The 17,923-nt window shown below is 41.5% G+C and overlaps 1 protein-coding gene across 1 annotated transcript in view; it reads right to left on the reverse strand.

Annotated features, from left to right (window-relative positions):
* KPNA6 (karyopherin subunit alpha 6) overlaps positions 1-17,756 on the reverse strand; it is a 59,351-nt gene extending 41,595 nt beyond the window's left edge. Inside the window, exon 1 of the mRNA XM_027517435.1 lies at positions 17,655-17,756. Coding sequence (XP_027373236.1) covers positions 17,655-17,658 — 4 coding nt within the window. The 5' untranslated portion in view covers positions 17,659-17,756. The remainder of the gene's footprint in view (positions 1-17,654) is intronic.
* Positions 17,757-17,923: the final 167 nt, after the last annotated feature.

Consider the following 17,923-nt stretch of genomic DNA (forward strand, 5'->3'; position numbering starts at 1 on the left):
TAAGTACCAACAGCAAGCCCGGCTGGTTTCATGTGAACCACCTCCTCTTCCTTGCAGTTTGTAATTTTTCATTTTCCTGACCGTACGGAGTTCTCTCTCACTCCAACCCTTGTTCCTTCATCCTTTCTTTTTCTTTTAAAGTTAACTCTGTACAAATCAACGTTGAAATCAGTTCATAATTTTCCCTATTGCAATAGTATATTACTTTTTAAAATCTGTCCTTACCACTTTAACTAGTGTCCAGCTTTGTTTATCTGTGACACCTGTTACCATAAATTGGTTCCCACTGACAACCATCAAGGACCCTGTTTTAGTCACAACTCATCACCTCTCACTTCCAGATCATTAAATCTTTGAGATTAAGAATCTATAGCACAGCACACAGCACATGAATACTCTCAAATATTAAATTCAACATTTAAAAATCTTAGTTTTACAATAAATTCAACAAAATAAAAATACCAAACCCAAAATCTGGAAAAGGAATATACACATTTGTATAGAAAATGAGAAAAGATGAATGTAGATAAGCAGAACCCAAGAATCATTTAATTATTAAAACTGACTTGCATTTTGTTGTGTCAGCTACCTGTCAGCCAAAATAAAGCAATTATGAGTGAGCACTTACATAATTCTTATTATCCATGACTGTGCCCTTTGAAGCACAGAAGTTTAAAATTTTCACTAAGTCTAATTTATCTTTTTTTTTGGTTGGGGGGGAGTGAGGGGTAGCTTGTGCTTTCAGTGTCATATCTAAGAAAATGCTGTTAATCCAAAGTCATAAAGATTTACTCCTATGCTTTCTTAAAAGTTTTATAGATTTAGCTCTTTACATTTAAGTCTTTGATCCACTAAGTTAATTTTTATGTGTAAGGCAGGAAGGAGTCCAACTTCATTCTTCTGCAATGCATACCTATTCTTTTTAGGCATTATATATAGCAATAGCATGTTAGGGTAATCCTGTGATTCACAGAAGTCCTTTCTAACGAATTTAGCACTAACATGCCTTCAAAGTTTTTGTGACAGAACTAATCTACTAAACTAACAAATTATTGCTATATATAAGTTCCTTTCATGTGTCATGCTACTTATTTCCATGTCCTGCTAGGACACCTCTGTCAGGCACCAAGGCAGGCAAGGAGCATGATGCTCCTGCTGAAAATTACATATCTGTGTCCTCACTGCTTGATGTGAATGAAGCACTCTTTTCAAGTCCAGTCCAGAATGTTTTCCAAAGCTTCTAACCATAGTGGAATGTTTTTATCTATTAGATCTGGACTATAAATCAAGATATCCCTTTTGAAAGCTCTTTCAAAATGCCAAAGTCATCTCTAACCTCTACAGAGGGTTATACCCTCTACAGAGGATATGTTCCCAGGGACAATTCAAATTTGATCGGTAATGAGTTAGTAATAATTTGCTTAGCTTTTAAGTCTAAGCTCATATAAAACCCCCATTTTAGAGGTGAGAAAATTGAGGCACAACTTGCAGAAGGCCTCAGATAGTAAGTGGGAGACGCTAATCCAGATCTTTCTGACTAAAGTCAAAGCTCTATTACATATATTCTACTTTAACAGCATACTAGCCACCGGGAACTCCTTTGTTATTTCTTGGAAGAAATGTCAATGTTCCTTCTTGGATTCTACCACCCTAACCATTGCCTGTCTAAATCCGTCAATGAGATGTGGTCCAGTTCTTGCCAAGATAGGGAATACAAATGTCAGAAGATACCAAGACAGATACGAACAGAAGTAGAAAATTGTAGGGACTAGCAAGTAGTTAGGTAGTCATCTGAAGGCTATCTGCCACTTTAAAGGAAAAACAAAAACAACCATTTGAATTAATCCTCCCAGTTCTGGTGTAGGGCTTGAAATCTATTTTAAAAATTCAACATTATGTGAATGGGCAGACCATCTCCAAGGGTTTGTTTTAGAAATACTTAGGCTGAGAGAAGGGAGCTGTGCTGGATGGACCACCAGCAGGCACACTGGGAACAGACTATCTGATTTCTGGTTTGCTATTTAACAAGTGTGCAGCCTTGGGTGTCACTTAGTTCAGCTCTGTTCAGTTGCTCAGTCGTGTCCGACTCTTTGCGATCCCATGAATGGCAGCACATCAGGCCTCCCTGTCCATCACCAACTCCCGGAGTTCACTCAAACTCATGTCCGTTGAGTCGGTGATGCCATCCAGCCATCTCATCCTGTCATCCCCTTCTCCTCCTGCCCCCAATCCCTCCCAGCATCAGAGCCTTTTCCAATGAGTCAACTCTTCGCATGAGGTGGCCAAAGTATTGGAGTTTCAGCTTTAGCATCAGTCCTTCCAATGAACACCCAAGACTGATTTCCTTTAGAATGGACTGCTTGGATCTCCTTGCAGTCCAAGGGACTCTCAAGAGTCTTCTCCAACACCACAGTTCAAAAGCATCAATTCTTCGGCTCTCAGCTTTCTTCACAGTCCAACTCTCACATCCATACATGACCACTGGAAAAACCATAGCCTTGACTAGATGGACCTTTGTTGGCAAAGTAATGTCTCTGCTTCTGAATATGCTATCTAGGTTGGTCATAACTTTCCTTCCAAGGAGTAAACATCTTTTAATTTCACGGCTGCAGTCACCATCTGCAGTGATTTTGGAGCCCCCCCAAAATAAAGTCTGACACTGTTTCCCCGTCTATTTGCCATGAAGTGATGGGACCAGATGCCATGATCTTAGTTTTCTGAATGTTGAGCTTTAAGCCAACTTTTTTTTTTTTTTAAGCCAACTTTTCACTCTCTTCTTTCACTTTCATCAAGAGACTTTTTAGTTCCTCTTCACTGTCTGCCATAAGGGTGGTGTCATCTGCATATCTGAGGTTATTGCTATTTCTCCCGGCAATCTTGATTCCAGCTTGTGCTTCTTCCAGCCCAGCGTTTCTCATGATGTACTCTGCATATAAGTTAAATAAGCAGGGTGACAATATACAGCCTTGACGTACTCCTTTTCCTATTTAGAACCAGTCTGTTATCTGGATCTCAATTTTCCTAACCTTACCCTCTCTACATCAGAGTTACAGTTAAGGTCCTATGAGGATACACACGAAAAGTGCTTTGTGAAAAATAAAATGCTCTTCTGGCAAAGTAAGACTGGGTTTGGTAATAGTTTTTCAAACTTCTGGAATTTCTCTCAGAGCTCTATGACCAAGCAATACTGCAAACAAGAAAACAGTACTGAAACAGTCCGACAGAATGAGGCTCTCAGGGGGTTATTTGCAAGCCTGTCAGAACTGCTAATCACCAAGACAATGGGAGAGACTTCTCTATGGACAATTGGATTAGTCCATAATGGAGCCATAATAAGGCTGCTCATATTCTGGCACATCCTCACAGGACTGGGCTGAAGAATGATCACTCCAGGAAACAAAGCTGAATCTATAAACCAGGAGGTCTGGTTAAAAGATCATGTGGGGAAAACTATCTTTTGTACACACAACTAATATATTCAAAGCTCGAGACCTAAGAGAAGCATGGCACTCTGAGGTATCGAATCAACCAGATAGTTGATAGTCCCAGTTCTCTAGTCCTAATTCTCTCCTAGCATTTACTAGTCCTTTTAGCCCTTGAATCTATATATATATAGATATATATAAATGCAATGCTTAGACCTAGGAATGGGGAAGTAAGGGGTGGCGAGAGATACAGGTGAGGTCTACGATAGCTACAGGCTTCCTTTGGTGGCTCAGAGGTAAAAAATCCGCCTGCCTATGCAGGAGACATGGGATCGATCCCTGGGTCAGGATGATCCCCTAGAGAAGGAAATGGCAATCCAGTCCAGTATTTTTGCCTGGGAAATTCCATGGACAGAAGGAGCCTGGTGGGCTATAGTCCATGGGATTGCAGAGTCAGACACAACTTAGCAACTAAACAACAGGATAGCTGTAGTCCGATTTCTCCAGAAGAAAAGCTCCAAATATCCCTTGTAGACTTTGCAGAATCTAGAGGCTCTTACCTTCCTAGGGACACCCCGCTGCCACTACCACGAGGTGCTATAAGGAACTATAATGAATTACTTAAAAGTAGGAAAATCAAAGTGCTCACCTTACACTTACATCAATGCCAAAACACTCACTGAATAACTCCCAAGTACTCATACTGCTCAAGGAATCAAGGGGGAAAAAATCCAAATGGTTAAATCTCTAAACTGACTCATATAAACAAGTGATTTATTATTCACTTAATAAAATGTATGTGCCAGGCACTCTGCTAAAGTTTCTGCCTTCAGGAAGCTTTATAATCTAATTTAGTTTCACACCATCAGGAACCAAAAAGGACTTTCCTGGCAGTCCAGTGATTAAGACTCCATAGTTCTTCTGCAAGGAGCTCAGGATCAGAGAACTAAGATCCCACACGCCAAGGAGCAGGGCCCAAAAAAATTAAAAAAAAAAAAAAAAAAAGAATCTAAGTGTGCAATGACATCACAGGGTGGAAGTGAAAACTATTTTTACTGTGTGGTGAGCTCTGAAGTAGTCTTTGAAGGCTAGATGGTTATTATTTCTGAAGGCAATTGTGGGGGAGGGAGAGCAGTCCAAAGCAAAGAGATCAGAAAACCCAAGGCTGGTTTGAGGAACAAGACCAGTTGGGTTAGAGAGGTATAAACACAAAGGCCCACAAGCAGAATGTCTCTGAGACACAACAGTGAACTGCTGGTCCCTGTCCTGCAGCACTGCACCCCTGCATCCCGTCTTCCGACAAGGAGGGTTCTACATTACCTGTGGGAGGATTACACAAATCCCTCTGTTCAGGTCTTCATTTCAACCTTTGGTTAACGGGAGAAAGAGCTTTTCCAACAGCCATTCTGACAAGTTAAAAGTAGGATTTCTCTAACCTGTATAAATTAATCCAAAAAGGAGCTGGCTTTGGAATGTGATCTTCTGAGACCCTATGTACAAAGAGCCTGAGACAATGTTGGGAAGAGCCAGACTAAAAGGCCACACAAAAGGAATCCTCTCTGTCCTCATTAGAGGACTACAGACAGACACTCAGTGTTGCCCCTCAAACCCTGTCAACTCCTTCCAATATATAGTAAGATAGAGCATTGATTTGGGAGTCAGGTGAACTGCTTCCCATCCCACTCCTGTGAATCTCTGCTTCTCATTTTAATAATAAACTTTATAGCCCCATATGACTGATGAGGTAATGTGAAAGTGTCTAGGCCCTAAATGCTGAATCAGTGGTATTTCCTTTTTTGTTCCAGATCCTACTCTGAAAATCTTCAATTCCCTATGAGGGCAATTTCCTGGAAGTTAAGAGTCAAAAAGAACAATTCTATTTCCTTGCTCTCCACTAATAGATGATTTTTCCTCTTCCTTTCTCCTAACACTGTAGCTCCTTTCTCTTCATCTTTACCTTCTATTCCATCTTCATTCCTTCCAAAGCTAGACTGTAAGAACCAATGAGCCAGATTTTTTAAAAAGGGCTGGTTCTCTAACATTTACCTCACTGCAAAATAAGCAATTCTAATCATGTCTCTTTACAATTATTGTTTCTTTGGAAGATTTAAAGGCTGATGACTTTCAAATCCACATCTGCAGTCATACCTAACACTCAAGGTGTTCCTTCTACCCATGTTCCATAAGCACCTCAAATGCTTTAAAAAAATTTTTTTTAAGTCAGCATTGTCTCCATAAACCTGCTCTTCATTCATTCTTTATACACTTCATTGACCACAACTCCTTATTTGGATTTCTGAAATCAAAAGAGCACTGAAATTAAGAATGTTTTTAGTATATATAACCTCAAAATACATTTAAGCAACAAAATCTGAATAAAACTAACATGAGGGGACTTCCCTGGTGGTCCAGTGGCTACGACTCCAAGCTCCCACTCCAGGGGGCAGGGTCGATCCCTGGTCAGAGAACTAGATCCCACATGCTGCAACTAAGACCTAGCACAGCCAAATAAATAAATATTAAAAACAAAAACTAACATGAGACTACTTCAGTTCAGTTCAGTCGCTCAGTCATGTCCGACTCTTTGCGACCCCATGAATTGCAGCACGTCAGGCCTCCCTGTCCATCACCAACTTCCGGAGTTCACCAGACTCACGTCCATCGAGTCAGTGATGCCATCCAGCCATCTCATCCTCTGTCATCCCCTTCTCCTCCTGCCCCTAATCCCTCCCAGCATCAGAGTCTTTTCCAATGAGTCAACTCTTCGCATGAGGTGGCCAAAGTATTGGAGTTTCAGCTTCAGCATCATTCCTTCCAAAGAAATCCCAGGGCTGATCTCCTTCAGAATGGACTGGTTGGATCTCCTTGCAGTCCAAGGGGCTCTCAAGAGTCTTCTCCAACACCACAGTTCAAAAGCATCAATTCTTCGGTGCTCAGCCTTCTTCACAGTCCAACTCTCACATCCATACATGACCACTGGGAAAACCATAGCCTTGACTAGATGGACCTTTGTTGGCAAAGTAATGTCTCTGCTTTTTAATATGCTATCTAGGTTACTCATAACTTTCCTTCCAAGGAGTAAGCACCTTTTAATTTCATGGCTGCAGTCACCATCTGCAGTGATTTTGGAGCCCAAAAAAATAAAGTCTGACACTGTTTCCACTGTTTCCCCATCTATTTCCCATGAAGTGATGGGACCAGATGCCATGATCTTTGTTTTCTGAATGTTGAGCTTTAAGCCAACTTTTTCACTCTCCTCTTTCACTTTCATCAAGAGGCTTTTTAGTTCCTCTTCATTTTCTGCCATAAGGGTGGTGTCATCTGCATATCTGAGGTTATTGATATTTCTCCCGGCAATCTTGATTCCAGCTTGTGTTTCTTCCAGTCCAGCATTTCTCATGATGTACTCTGCATATAAGTTAAATAAGCAGGGTGACAATATACAGCCTTGATGTACTCCTTTTCCTATTTGGAACCAGTCTGTTGTTCCATGTCCAGTTCTAACTGTTGCTTCCTGACCTGCATACAGATTTCTCAAGAGGCAAGTCAGGTGGTCTGGTATTCCTGTCTCTCTCAGAATTTCCCACAGTTTATTGTGATCCACACAGTCAAAGGCTTTGGCATAGTCAATAAAGCAGAAATAGACGTTTTTCTGGAACTCTCTTGCTTTTTCCATGATCCAGTGGATGTTGGAAATTTGATCTCTGGTTCCTCTGCCTTTTCTAAACCAGCTTGAGCATGAGGAAGTTCACGGTTCACATATTGCTGAAGCCTGGCTTGGAGAATTTTGAGCATTACTTTACTAGCGTGTGAGATGAGTGCAATTGTGCGGTAGTTTGAGCATTCTTTGGCACTGCCTTTCTTACAGCCCTTATTAATCTCACTCAGTGTTCAAATGCTTTGCCAGAAAATATTAATCATATTTGACTATACAGGGCTCTATCCCAGACCCTGCTGAAGGTGTTATCCACTCAAAAGGGTGAAACCGGTTAATGAGAGAGGGGAAGAACTTAGACTTTACAATGGTATGTGGCCCTCCAAAGCTCAACCTTTATCAATAATGTTTTATTCCCTAGTATTTAATTTTTCTTGCTGGATTTTCTTGAGTATTCCATGAGCAGCAGTGACACTGACTTCATGAAAGGCTGACAAAAAAAAAAAAAGTATAGAAGGCCTGTACTACAAAGCTTTGGCAAACAGATGGCCACGACTGGGGGACTTTCTCTTCACTGATGGCTGAATTCTGAAGTCATATGACAAGAGTGGTCTGAGCAAGGAGCATGCCTGTTATGTGGATGTTATTTATGTTTGATCCCCAGTGCTTTTGTATGTGACATGGGTTTTGGTAATTAAAACTTTACATTTTATTATTTAATTCTACAAATTAAAATTTGTTCCAATTAATTACACCAAGTGCTAAAAATAAACAATGTTAACTATCCGAATGACTATCTAGCAGCTTGTTATTTTCTCATATCAAGCAAAAGTTAAAAAGTTTACTTACAATAATTTCAAGAAACTGACTTTTTCTATTGTTTCACTTTTGCTGCAAAATGAACAGCTTTATATAATTTTTAAAGTTTTGATTAGTTTGTTTCTGTATTTATAAATACTAATTTGCATATGCAATTTGATATACTTTATATAAGTAATTAAATCAGTTACCCAGCAAATACAGCTATAAAATTTAGCTAAATGTAAATTGTCTTAATTTAATCTAAACATCTTGTTCAGTCATTCTGAACCTTGCATTGAACATAAAGTAAGTTTTATGTTTACTCTTTTTATGTATAAAGCAGAGACATACTTATTGTACATAAAAAACCATACAGTGTATCTGTGTTTTAAAATTTTCTGGGAGGGACGCATTAGGGAAAAAAGATGCCTAAGAAGCCTTCTTAGGAAAGTGACAATAAATGGAAAGGTTGAGAAAACACTGATAAAAACAATTAAGGATCTGTACCAGTCAGTATCTTCTCAGCTTTTCAAGACAAATCTTGTGAGTCACCCTTGACAACTCCTTTTCCCTTATCCTTATATCCAATCACTAAGAAAAGTGGCTTTATTTCCTAATTATTTCCGGACTCTGTCTCTTTTTCCTACTGCCATTATCCTAACTCTGATCTTCATGATCTCTTGCCTAGACTTTACAAGAGTCTCATCAATCTGCTTCTTTCTCTTTATTTCAAACTTCTTGAAACAGTTTGTCTCTCATCTCTCATCTTAGTTCACTCCAATTTGCTTCCATGCTGTCAAACTGTTTTTGTAAAAGACACTGATGGAATGCATGATGCTGAATTCAATCTCAGTCCTTATTTTGCTGGTCCTCTTGGCAGCACTCAATTCTGACAGCCATTTCCTTCTTCCTAAAACCCTCTTTTCAGATGCCCCTGGTGATCCAGTAGTTAAGAATCCAACTGCCAATGCAGGGGACACAGGTTTGATCCTTGTTCCAGTAAGATTTCACATGCCGCGGAGCAACTAAGCCGGTACACCATACTTCTGGTCCACTCTCTAGAGTCCGTGCTCCGAGAGAAGCCATGGCAATGAGAAGCCTTCACGCTGCAACTTGAGAGTAGCCCCCACGCTCTGCCAACTACAGAAAGCCCACTGGCAGCAACGAAGACCCAGTGCACCCAAAAATAAATAAAATTTTATAATAAATAAAAAAGTACTCTTTTCCATTGGTTTATGAGACATCACTCATTAACTTTCTTCAAATTAAGGCTGCTGATCCATTTCTTCCTGCATATTAAAGGTTCTCTTGTCAGCCCATCTCCCATGATACATTTTTCATAGGTACTATCAGTGATTCCAGCAGTTTCAGCCACCACATAATAAACAGATGATCAAACCTCTATCTCCAACCCCAAGCTCCACTCTTGAGCTCCAGATTTTTCTATCCAGTTGTTTTTGGGACATCTTCCCTTGGAGGTCACAGAGATTGCTCGAAATGTCCAGATTTAAACTCAACTCAGTTAACAGCAACACTATCCACTCTGCTGCTCAAGGCAAGAGGCCCAGGAGTCATGCTTAATTCTATTCCTGTCCCCCAACCACTTTTAGCCTCCCAATGAAACCAATAACCAAGCCTGGTAATTCAAAGTTTCTACTGTGATCAGAAGATGACTGCTTCTTGTCAGGAAAGCTATGACAAACCTAAACAGTGTGTTGAAAAGCAGATACAAAAAAAACAAAAAAAAACAAACAAAAAAAAGAAAAGCAGATACATTACTTTGCGGACAAAGGTCTGTATACTCAAGGCTACTCCAGTGGTCCAGAGGTGGACCATAAAGAAGGTGGAGTGCTGAAGAATTGATGCATTTGAACTGTGGTGCTGGAGAAGATTCCTGAGAGTCCCTTGGACAGGAAGGAGAGCAAACCAGTCAATACTAAGGGAAATCAACCCTGAGCACTTGTTGGAAGGACTGATGCTGAAGCAGAAACTCCAGTATTTTGGTCTTCTGATGCTAACAGCTGACTCACTGGAGAAGTCCCTGATGCTAGGAAAGATTGAGGGCAGAAGAGGGTGTCAGAGGATGAGATGGCTGGATGGATTCACCGATGCAATGGACATGAACTTGGGCAAACTCGGGGAGATGGTAAGGGACAGGGAGGCCTGGTGTGCTGCAGTCGATGAGGATGCAGAGTCAGATACAACTGAGTGACTGAACAACAATATTCTCTACTGTAACTCTCTCTCAATCTCTATGAACATCTCTTGCTAGGACTACCATACTACTTAAGAACTAACTACTGGGACTTCCCTGGTGGTCCAGTGGTTAGGAATCCGCTTGCCAGTGCAGGGAACTTGGGTTCCATCCTGGGTCCAGGAGGATCCCACATGCCGAGGAGCAACTAGGCCCATGAGGTACAACTGCTGAGCCTGCACTCTGGAGCCCGCAAGCAGCAACTGCTGAGCCTGTGCACCCAGAACTGGTGCTCTGCAGCTGGAGGGGCCACCACAATAGGAAGCCTGACCACAACTAGAGGAAGACCTCGCTCAGCAGTGAGGACCCAGCACAGCCAAAAATAAATTAAAAAGAAAACAAAACAAAAAAAAAAAACCCACCAACTACTTGAAGAATCTCCTGATTAGAATCTTCTAGCAGTCTTAATTTACTCTCCCCAGAGCTTCCAAGTAATATAAATAAATAAATTTGATCATGTCACTTCTGAGATTAAAACCTTTCAATGGCATTTCACTGTCATCAGGGTTAGGTCTAAATATCATTCCCCGAAATGCTACCAACCACCAAGCCTAGCGATCTTTCTCTTGTGAAATCATTTCCACCCTGCTGCTGACAAATCACATCCATAGGTCAGGTCTCATTAGCTTAATGGCTTTCCCTGACTCCCCTAGGCTGGGGTGGATTGCTCACTCAAAATATTTATTCCATAATGGTCTCCAAAGTATGAGATACAAAATCAACTGGGACATAGGAAGAAAAGCATACATGTATATTTTTACTAATATACGTATATAATATGTACTTATACATTAGTAGGGCTTACCTTTATTATATATTAGCCTATTAATACTGGCAATTTTTACCTGTTATTATATATTAGCCTATTAATACTGGCAACTTTTATCTGCGGGTGAAGAAGTTCATTCACATTTTATCATACTGCATCACACTGTGGTTTGCATCTCGTTAAGTGGATTTATAGGACAGCTAGTTTTAACTAAATTAACATTTACAAAATAAGCAGCTTAGAGTTCTGTCAAGAAACTGAATGGAAGAGAATGTTAATGATGCAGGGAAAAGGAACAAAGAAACAGCAGAGCTGATGTCTCTGGAAGTAAATGATCCTAAGTACCAGAATTTTACTTGCCATATCACAATAAAACAACACAAAATAACATAATGACCAGCTAATCAGATCTAAGGAAGCCAAAGACTTAAAATTATCTTAAAGATTATTTATTTATTTTTGGTCACACAGCATGTGGGATCTTAGTTCCTTAAGGGATTGAACCTGGGCCACTGCAGTGTAAGTGCCGAGTTCTCTCTAGTGGACCGCTCAAAAATATTTTTTAAATACACAGAACCTGGTAAAATACATAGATTACTTGAGACAGTTTATAAAATATATAGAATATTAATGAAGGCAAAACTTATCAATAAGACAGGCAGTTTGGGGGCTATATTTGGCCTCAAATATTCTTCTATTTTTGTTAGCTTAATGTTTTTAGATTCTGTTTCTTAAAAACATTTATTTATTCATTTGTTTATTTATATTGAAGTAGATATCCTTAGATTTATCTGTTTATTTACTGGCTGCATCAGTGGCTTGCAGAATCTAAGTTCCCCAATCAGGGATCGAACTCATACCCCTTTCAGTGCAAGCTCAGAGTCCTAACCACTGGACCACCAGGGAGTTTCCAAGATGTTTTTAGATTTTAAAAATTAGCTTGCAACATCTAAAAATGTTTAATCCATTAAGAAATCATATGAAAATTCAGATTTCCAACTTCTGGGGAAAGGGATTGTGGAAAGGCCTGGGAAGTTATGCAATAAGGCAACATTAGACCTACATTCTGTAATGGCAACAACTGGCTGGAACTCATCAATCAGATCTCATGAGACTCTAGTTGCCTGTCAGTTTCCATTTGGTTAATTTTACTCAATTACCCATTAGAATTTAAACTCTAGGATTTCACTAGAAAAGTATACTTTTGTCTGTTTCATTCACTGCTATATTTCCAGGGCCTAGAACAGTAGCTGACACACAGTAGGCATTCAAGAAACATTTGCTGAAATTAATGATGAACAACTGTTGCCTGTCTCATCATGTTTCTGACAAGTGTTGATAGTATTTTTGCTTTCTGGGCTTCCCTGGTGGTCCAGTGGTTAAGAATCCACCTTGTAACACGAGGGACACTGGTTCGATCCCTGGTTTGGGAAGATCCTACATGCCATGGAGCAACTAAGCCCACGGACCACAACTAATAAAGCCTGCACACAAGGAGGAGTGGCCCCCACTCACCACAATTCGAGAAAAGCCTACATGCAGCAACAAAGACTCACCACAGCCAAAAATAAACATAAATAAATAAATCTTAAAAATATTTCTGCCTTCCCCTAAAAGACAAATTGATTACTCTTTTATATTTAACACAAGGCCCAACACATACTAAGTACTTTATTTGCTCACTGAGTGACTAATAGCAATTAGTTATCATTTACTGAGTACTCATGGTGTGCTGAACACCATGCTAAAATGCTTTACAAGCATTCGCTCATTTAATCACCTTAACACTCCTATGAGGAAGATATTATTGTCATCCCTGTTTTACGAGATGAGGAAAAGAAAGCTCTGGAGATTAAACAACTGGTTAAAGTTCTAATGGAATTACAGAATGAAACATCTGTAACACAAGATAAAATATGAAAAGGACTGTATGAAAGGCAAGAACAAAGTGCTACAGAATTCACAAGAATAGTTCACTTCCAGTTTGAAAGGCATACGGTACATATTTCGGAAAGGTCCCTGAGGGAGGTAGCCTTTAAACCAGATCTTGTAAAAGGGGCAAGATTTCCATAGGAAAAGACGGGCGGGGAAGAGATTGCCTTTGTCACTTTCTCTACCAGGAAAGCTGAAATACACACCTAGGAGGTAGTCTGAGTGGAAGGAAGGGTATGTGGATAAATATTAAATGGAGTCAGTAGGAAGGCCTTCAGTACCACACCCTATGGGTTATGATTTTATCCTGCAGACAATAAGGAGTCCATGAAGGTTCCTAAATTAAGGAGTAGGGTGACAAGATCTGATGGGTGTTTTAGCAATACTGCTGCAGCAGAAGTGGTTGTGGTATAGGAGGTTACAGAAGAGATTTGGAAAGTTCCTGAAATAATGACACCTTTACAACTTATAATATTTTCTAACATCTAGTATTGATACTTCACTGACACTTCATTAACAACATTAATAAACACTATTATTATATTTTCACATCAAGGAGCCTGAGACTCAGCAAGTTTAAAGACCACAGAATTAACAGTCTTTTGGGGACTATGCTCTGAGAAAAACATACACAAAACAATTTAGGGACAACAGAAGACATCAGTAAGAGGATCATAGTATCCAACAACTGCCAATATAGGAAAGGAAGAAGAGTAAGGAACCAGTCTTACCAAGGGTAAGATTTCTCTTATGCCCTAGTGTCTGGACCAATGGTCTGACCATTAACAAAACATGCAGGAAAGGCACCCCACGCGGGAGTGAGTCTGAAGCTGGTGGGACACTTAGTTTAACACCTTCTCTGTTGCTGTTATGAACTATGGGGTGGGTGGGGAGGCAAGGCTGGAAGGAAACTAAGAAATGTTCTAGATTACTCCCTGACCTGCAGGGGTTATCAGAAAGGTTTTGTTACTTGCAGCAAACTAGAGGCAACCTTCGGTATCGAACAGGCCAATGGCAATGACAGTTCCAAAAACATCACGAAGAGATCAGATTCTTTCCACCTTGACCCTCACTCTTAGAACTGCCTGCTCTTTATTTATAAATTCTGCCTCATGAATTCCCAGCATTGCGAATGGCAATTTCAAGAGTCAGAAAAGGGCTCCTTTCTTTCCAGAGGCAGAACACAGTCCTTAACAGCCCATATTTTGGTTAGCACCAAACTGCCTGAGGAAGTGATTCTTCTATTTACTAGCTCTGACCTTGCATTATTTATTGAACCTCTTTGTGCTTCAGTTTTCTCAACTAGAATGTGAGAATCTGAGAAATAAATGAACTAGTATTACAGTACTTAGTGCCTAGCATATAGCAAGTTCCATAGAAGTACTGACTATTACTATAGCTTTCCCATTTCTTTTTTTTTTAAGTTCTCAAACTTTGGTGAGATACCTGGGTTAAAATATGTAACTGGCAAAAATGAATACAATTTCGCAAATAAGAAAGGCTTTTTCAGAAATCCTCCAGGCTTCCCTTCACATGTAATCAGCCAAAATCTGTATCACCTGCCTATGCCTAAATCAATCACTGTCTAGAGAGATAGAATTATGATTGACTTAGAGTTTATATCAATCAAGACTAGTGGGCTATATCAATCACCCCGAGGCTGGGAAGGTGCTGCCAGATTCCTGGTTAGCAGGATGGTAGGAACCTGATAAAAACAATCAATGTCTGCCAAGACTTAGTCTTGAGAGTCTGTGGTCTCTGCTAAGGAGGGTTAAAACAAGTACCTTCCAGAGCGGCAAGCATCACCTCCACAAAATTCCTAATAGCAATGAAATAACTACAAAGGTCTGTTAAGGCTAGTGAAGTCTGGCACAGAAGAAACAGTATAGTATAGGCCAGAGCTTGAGGCGAGTATGCTGGTCAGGCAGTGAAGTACAACAGGGTCTGGACATGGAGGTGTGAGGCAGGCTGTATTAGTGTCCCCAGCCCTAGGGCTTAGATCACCAGCCTTGGCCTAAACACCACATCTTCTCAAAGCCTGTTTACTCATTTATAAATGAGGATAACCAAAACCACTTTCCCAGGTGGAGCAAGTGGTGAAGAACCTGCCTGCCAATGCAGGAGACATTAAGAGATGCAGGTTTGATCCCTGCGTCCGAAAGATGCCCTGGAACAGGAGCATGGCGACCTACTCCAGTATTTGTGCCTGGAGAATTCCCATGGACAGAGAAGCCTGGCAGGGCCACAGTCCATAAGATCGCAAAGAGTCAGACATGAGTCAAGTGACTGAGTGTGCACACAAAACCATCTTGAATTTGATGTTAGGATTAAATGTAAGGATACATTTCACTCTGTGGTATAAGGATCAGAAAACAAAAACAACCAACCCACACATAACAAAACAATAACCCACAAAACCCACACAAAACATCACCACCAACAGCTGAGTATTCAGAAAGACAAAATGCAAGGTGGGATGGGGTGGGGGGAGGGGCCTGAAGTGGAGTTGCAGAGAAAAAGGGGAAGCTACCTGACTCTAGACTAAAAATCCCCTTCAGGACCCTGGTCAGGTTTTGCTGCTCTATTGAAGAACTTCCATTTCAAAGTGTACCAGAAAAGGACTAACGTGATTCTACTTAGAGGTTTCTCTGCAGCAAAATTGGTAAGAATCTCACCTCTGGGTTTGCTGTAACTAATGTGTTCTATTCTCTGAAGTGGTTTCCCAATCTGTAAAAATTGAGTAAATCATGGCCAAATTTACTTCATTGGGCTTAATAAACTAAATATTAGCTCCTTCCCTTTTGAGGCAGCAATGCTGCTGAAACTGAAGGCCAATACAAAATCTATAACATAAAAGTCCCAAAAGTTTTTCATTCATTCATGAAGTTGCAGTTATTTGTTACTGCAAGTAACAGGCCTATCAGCCTTAATGGAGGATTCTGGAAACTAGAGTGCTTAAAAGAAAGGAACAGACACAGAAGGTGAAAAAGAATCTGTTTTGATATTTATAGAGCTCTTGTGCTTGTGTGCTCAGTCGTGTCCAACTCTTTGTGACCCCATGGACTGTAACCTACCAGGCTTCTCTGTCCATGGGATTTCCAGGTAAGAATACTGCAGTGGGTTGCCATTTCCTTCTCCAGATCTTCCTGACCCAGGGATTGAACCCAGGTCTCCTGTGCTTCCTGCACTGCAGGCAGATTCTTTACCCACTGGGGTAAGCCACTGGAGAAGCCCTACTAGTCTCTAGACAATGTGGTATCTCATTTAATTCTTAAACACCTGGGAGACACTGTCCCCTCCCTCTCTCTAGAGATAAGGAAAGGCAGGCTCAGAAAGGAAGGAAAATAACATTTATTGTGAACTGTGCTAGCTGTTTTCCATATGCATTACTGCATTTGACATTTAAGTGACTTCTCTGGATGAGAGCTAGGAAGTAGTAGGCAGGATTATAATACCAGATCTGATTCTAAACTCATTGTTGTTCAGCTCAAGGGAATAATTTGTTTCCTCAGGATCAGGGATCTTACAAAACTCAATCCTAGAATCTCATTTAGCTCCCCACCTCCAAAACACCCACAATAGTTGGGGTTAGCAATTCACCTTGGAGTTGTTCAGTTTCTTTCAGATTAAAGATTTCAAAGTGGGCCCACTAGCAAACAAAAACAAAACACCTTTACAACTCTTGCCTAGGATTAAAAGCTTTCTTTCCCTCTTTTCCAGCCCAACCACTAGAGGGCCAGGCCACAAAAAACAGCAGCTATAAACTAGAGCTCTGGAGCGATCCACCTGGTTTAAACCACTTACTGTGTGACCTTGCCTAAGTTACTTTACCTCCCTAAGCCTCAGTTTCCTTATCTGGGATAATAGCACTATCTCAATATTGTGCAAAGTAAATAAAACGTGACATGTAAAGCAATCAGAACAATGCCTGCATAACAGGAAGAGCTTGGCAAATTTAACAGCTTTTACTGCTGGAGAAGAAGTACCACTGATGGGTCTGTCCCTAAGTCCAAAGACTTCGCCATCGTAATCTCTCTGAGCACTGGCTTTGCTGATTGGAGTCCTTTTAGAAAGAGCAACAGGTCGCTCCTTTTCTGCTAATCAGGGCCAGGCCCAGAAACCTAAAGTCCCCGACCTATACATGACTACGAGGTATTGGCGTTGGTTTTCTACCACTACGAAGGCTGTCACTCTGAACTCAGCCGAACCACCCCATTTCCGCCTCGGCTCGGGAAGTTCTCCAGGCCTTCAGCGGCCCAGGCTGCTTTTGGCATGGCTGCCCCTGGTTACCAGGCCTAGAGCCGGATCGCCTGGCGTACCTTCGCCAGAGGACTTTCTCTCTCAGACGTAGGCAGGATTTCCCTAAGTTCAGGGGAGTCAGTGAATCCAGTTAATAGGCGCGTCGGTCAGACACAAGCCTGGAGAGGGCTCCCTTAGCGTCGTCCGGGCCTGCCACCCGGAGCCCGGCCCCCAGTCCCGCCGCCTGGGGCCCGGCCCCCAAGCCCAGGCTCGGCACAGACCAGAAGGTCGGCCGCTTTCTAGCCTCCGGGAACGCGTGCGATCCGGCGCAGGGCCACCACGTGGGGGTTCCAGAAGTGACAAGGTATTCCCGGAACCAACCCCCAAAGACTGCTCCCCGCATGGGCCCTAACCTGGCCCCAAACTGGCCTGAGCGGCGCTCCCGACCTGGCTTCTCCCCTCAAATCTATTTGGAGGAGGTTTAGACATCCTCTACAGCCTGGAGACAGGCTCTCGCCAGACTCCAAGCCCCGAGACTGTCTCAGCCCGAATCCCCAACTGCCTGGTCTCCTTACTCACCCATCGCGGCTCCGCTCGCTTCTACTTGGCGGCGGCAGCTTCAGCGGCACCTTCAGCAGACAATATGGCGGATCTGCAGGACGGCAGCCCGGAATGGACAAACAACTTAACATTCAATCCCGGGAAGAAACGCGCTTTTGGCCCCAACCTCTAGTTCACACAGACGAGCTCGTTTAAAGAGACCGCAGCTGCTAAAGGCGGCGAACTGGGATGAGATATGAAAGGAGTGGGTGGAGGAAAACTGGGAGGGACACCTACTAAATAAAGTT

This window comes from Bos indicus x Bos taurus, chromosome 2 (genome assembly GCF_003369695.1).
Source record: "Bos indicus x Bos taurus breed Angus x Brahman F1 hybrid chromosome 2, Bos_hybrid_MaternalHap_v2.0, whole genome shotgun sequence".
In the NCBI taxonomy this organism is placed as follows: domain Eukaryota; kingdom Metazoa; phylum Chordata; class Mammalia; order Artiodactyla; family Bovidae; genus Bos; species Bos indicus x Bos taurus.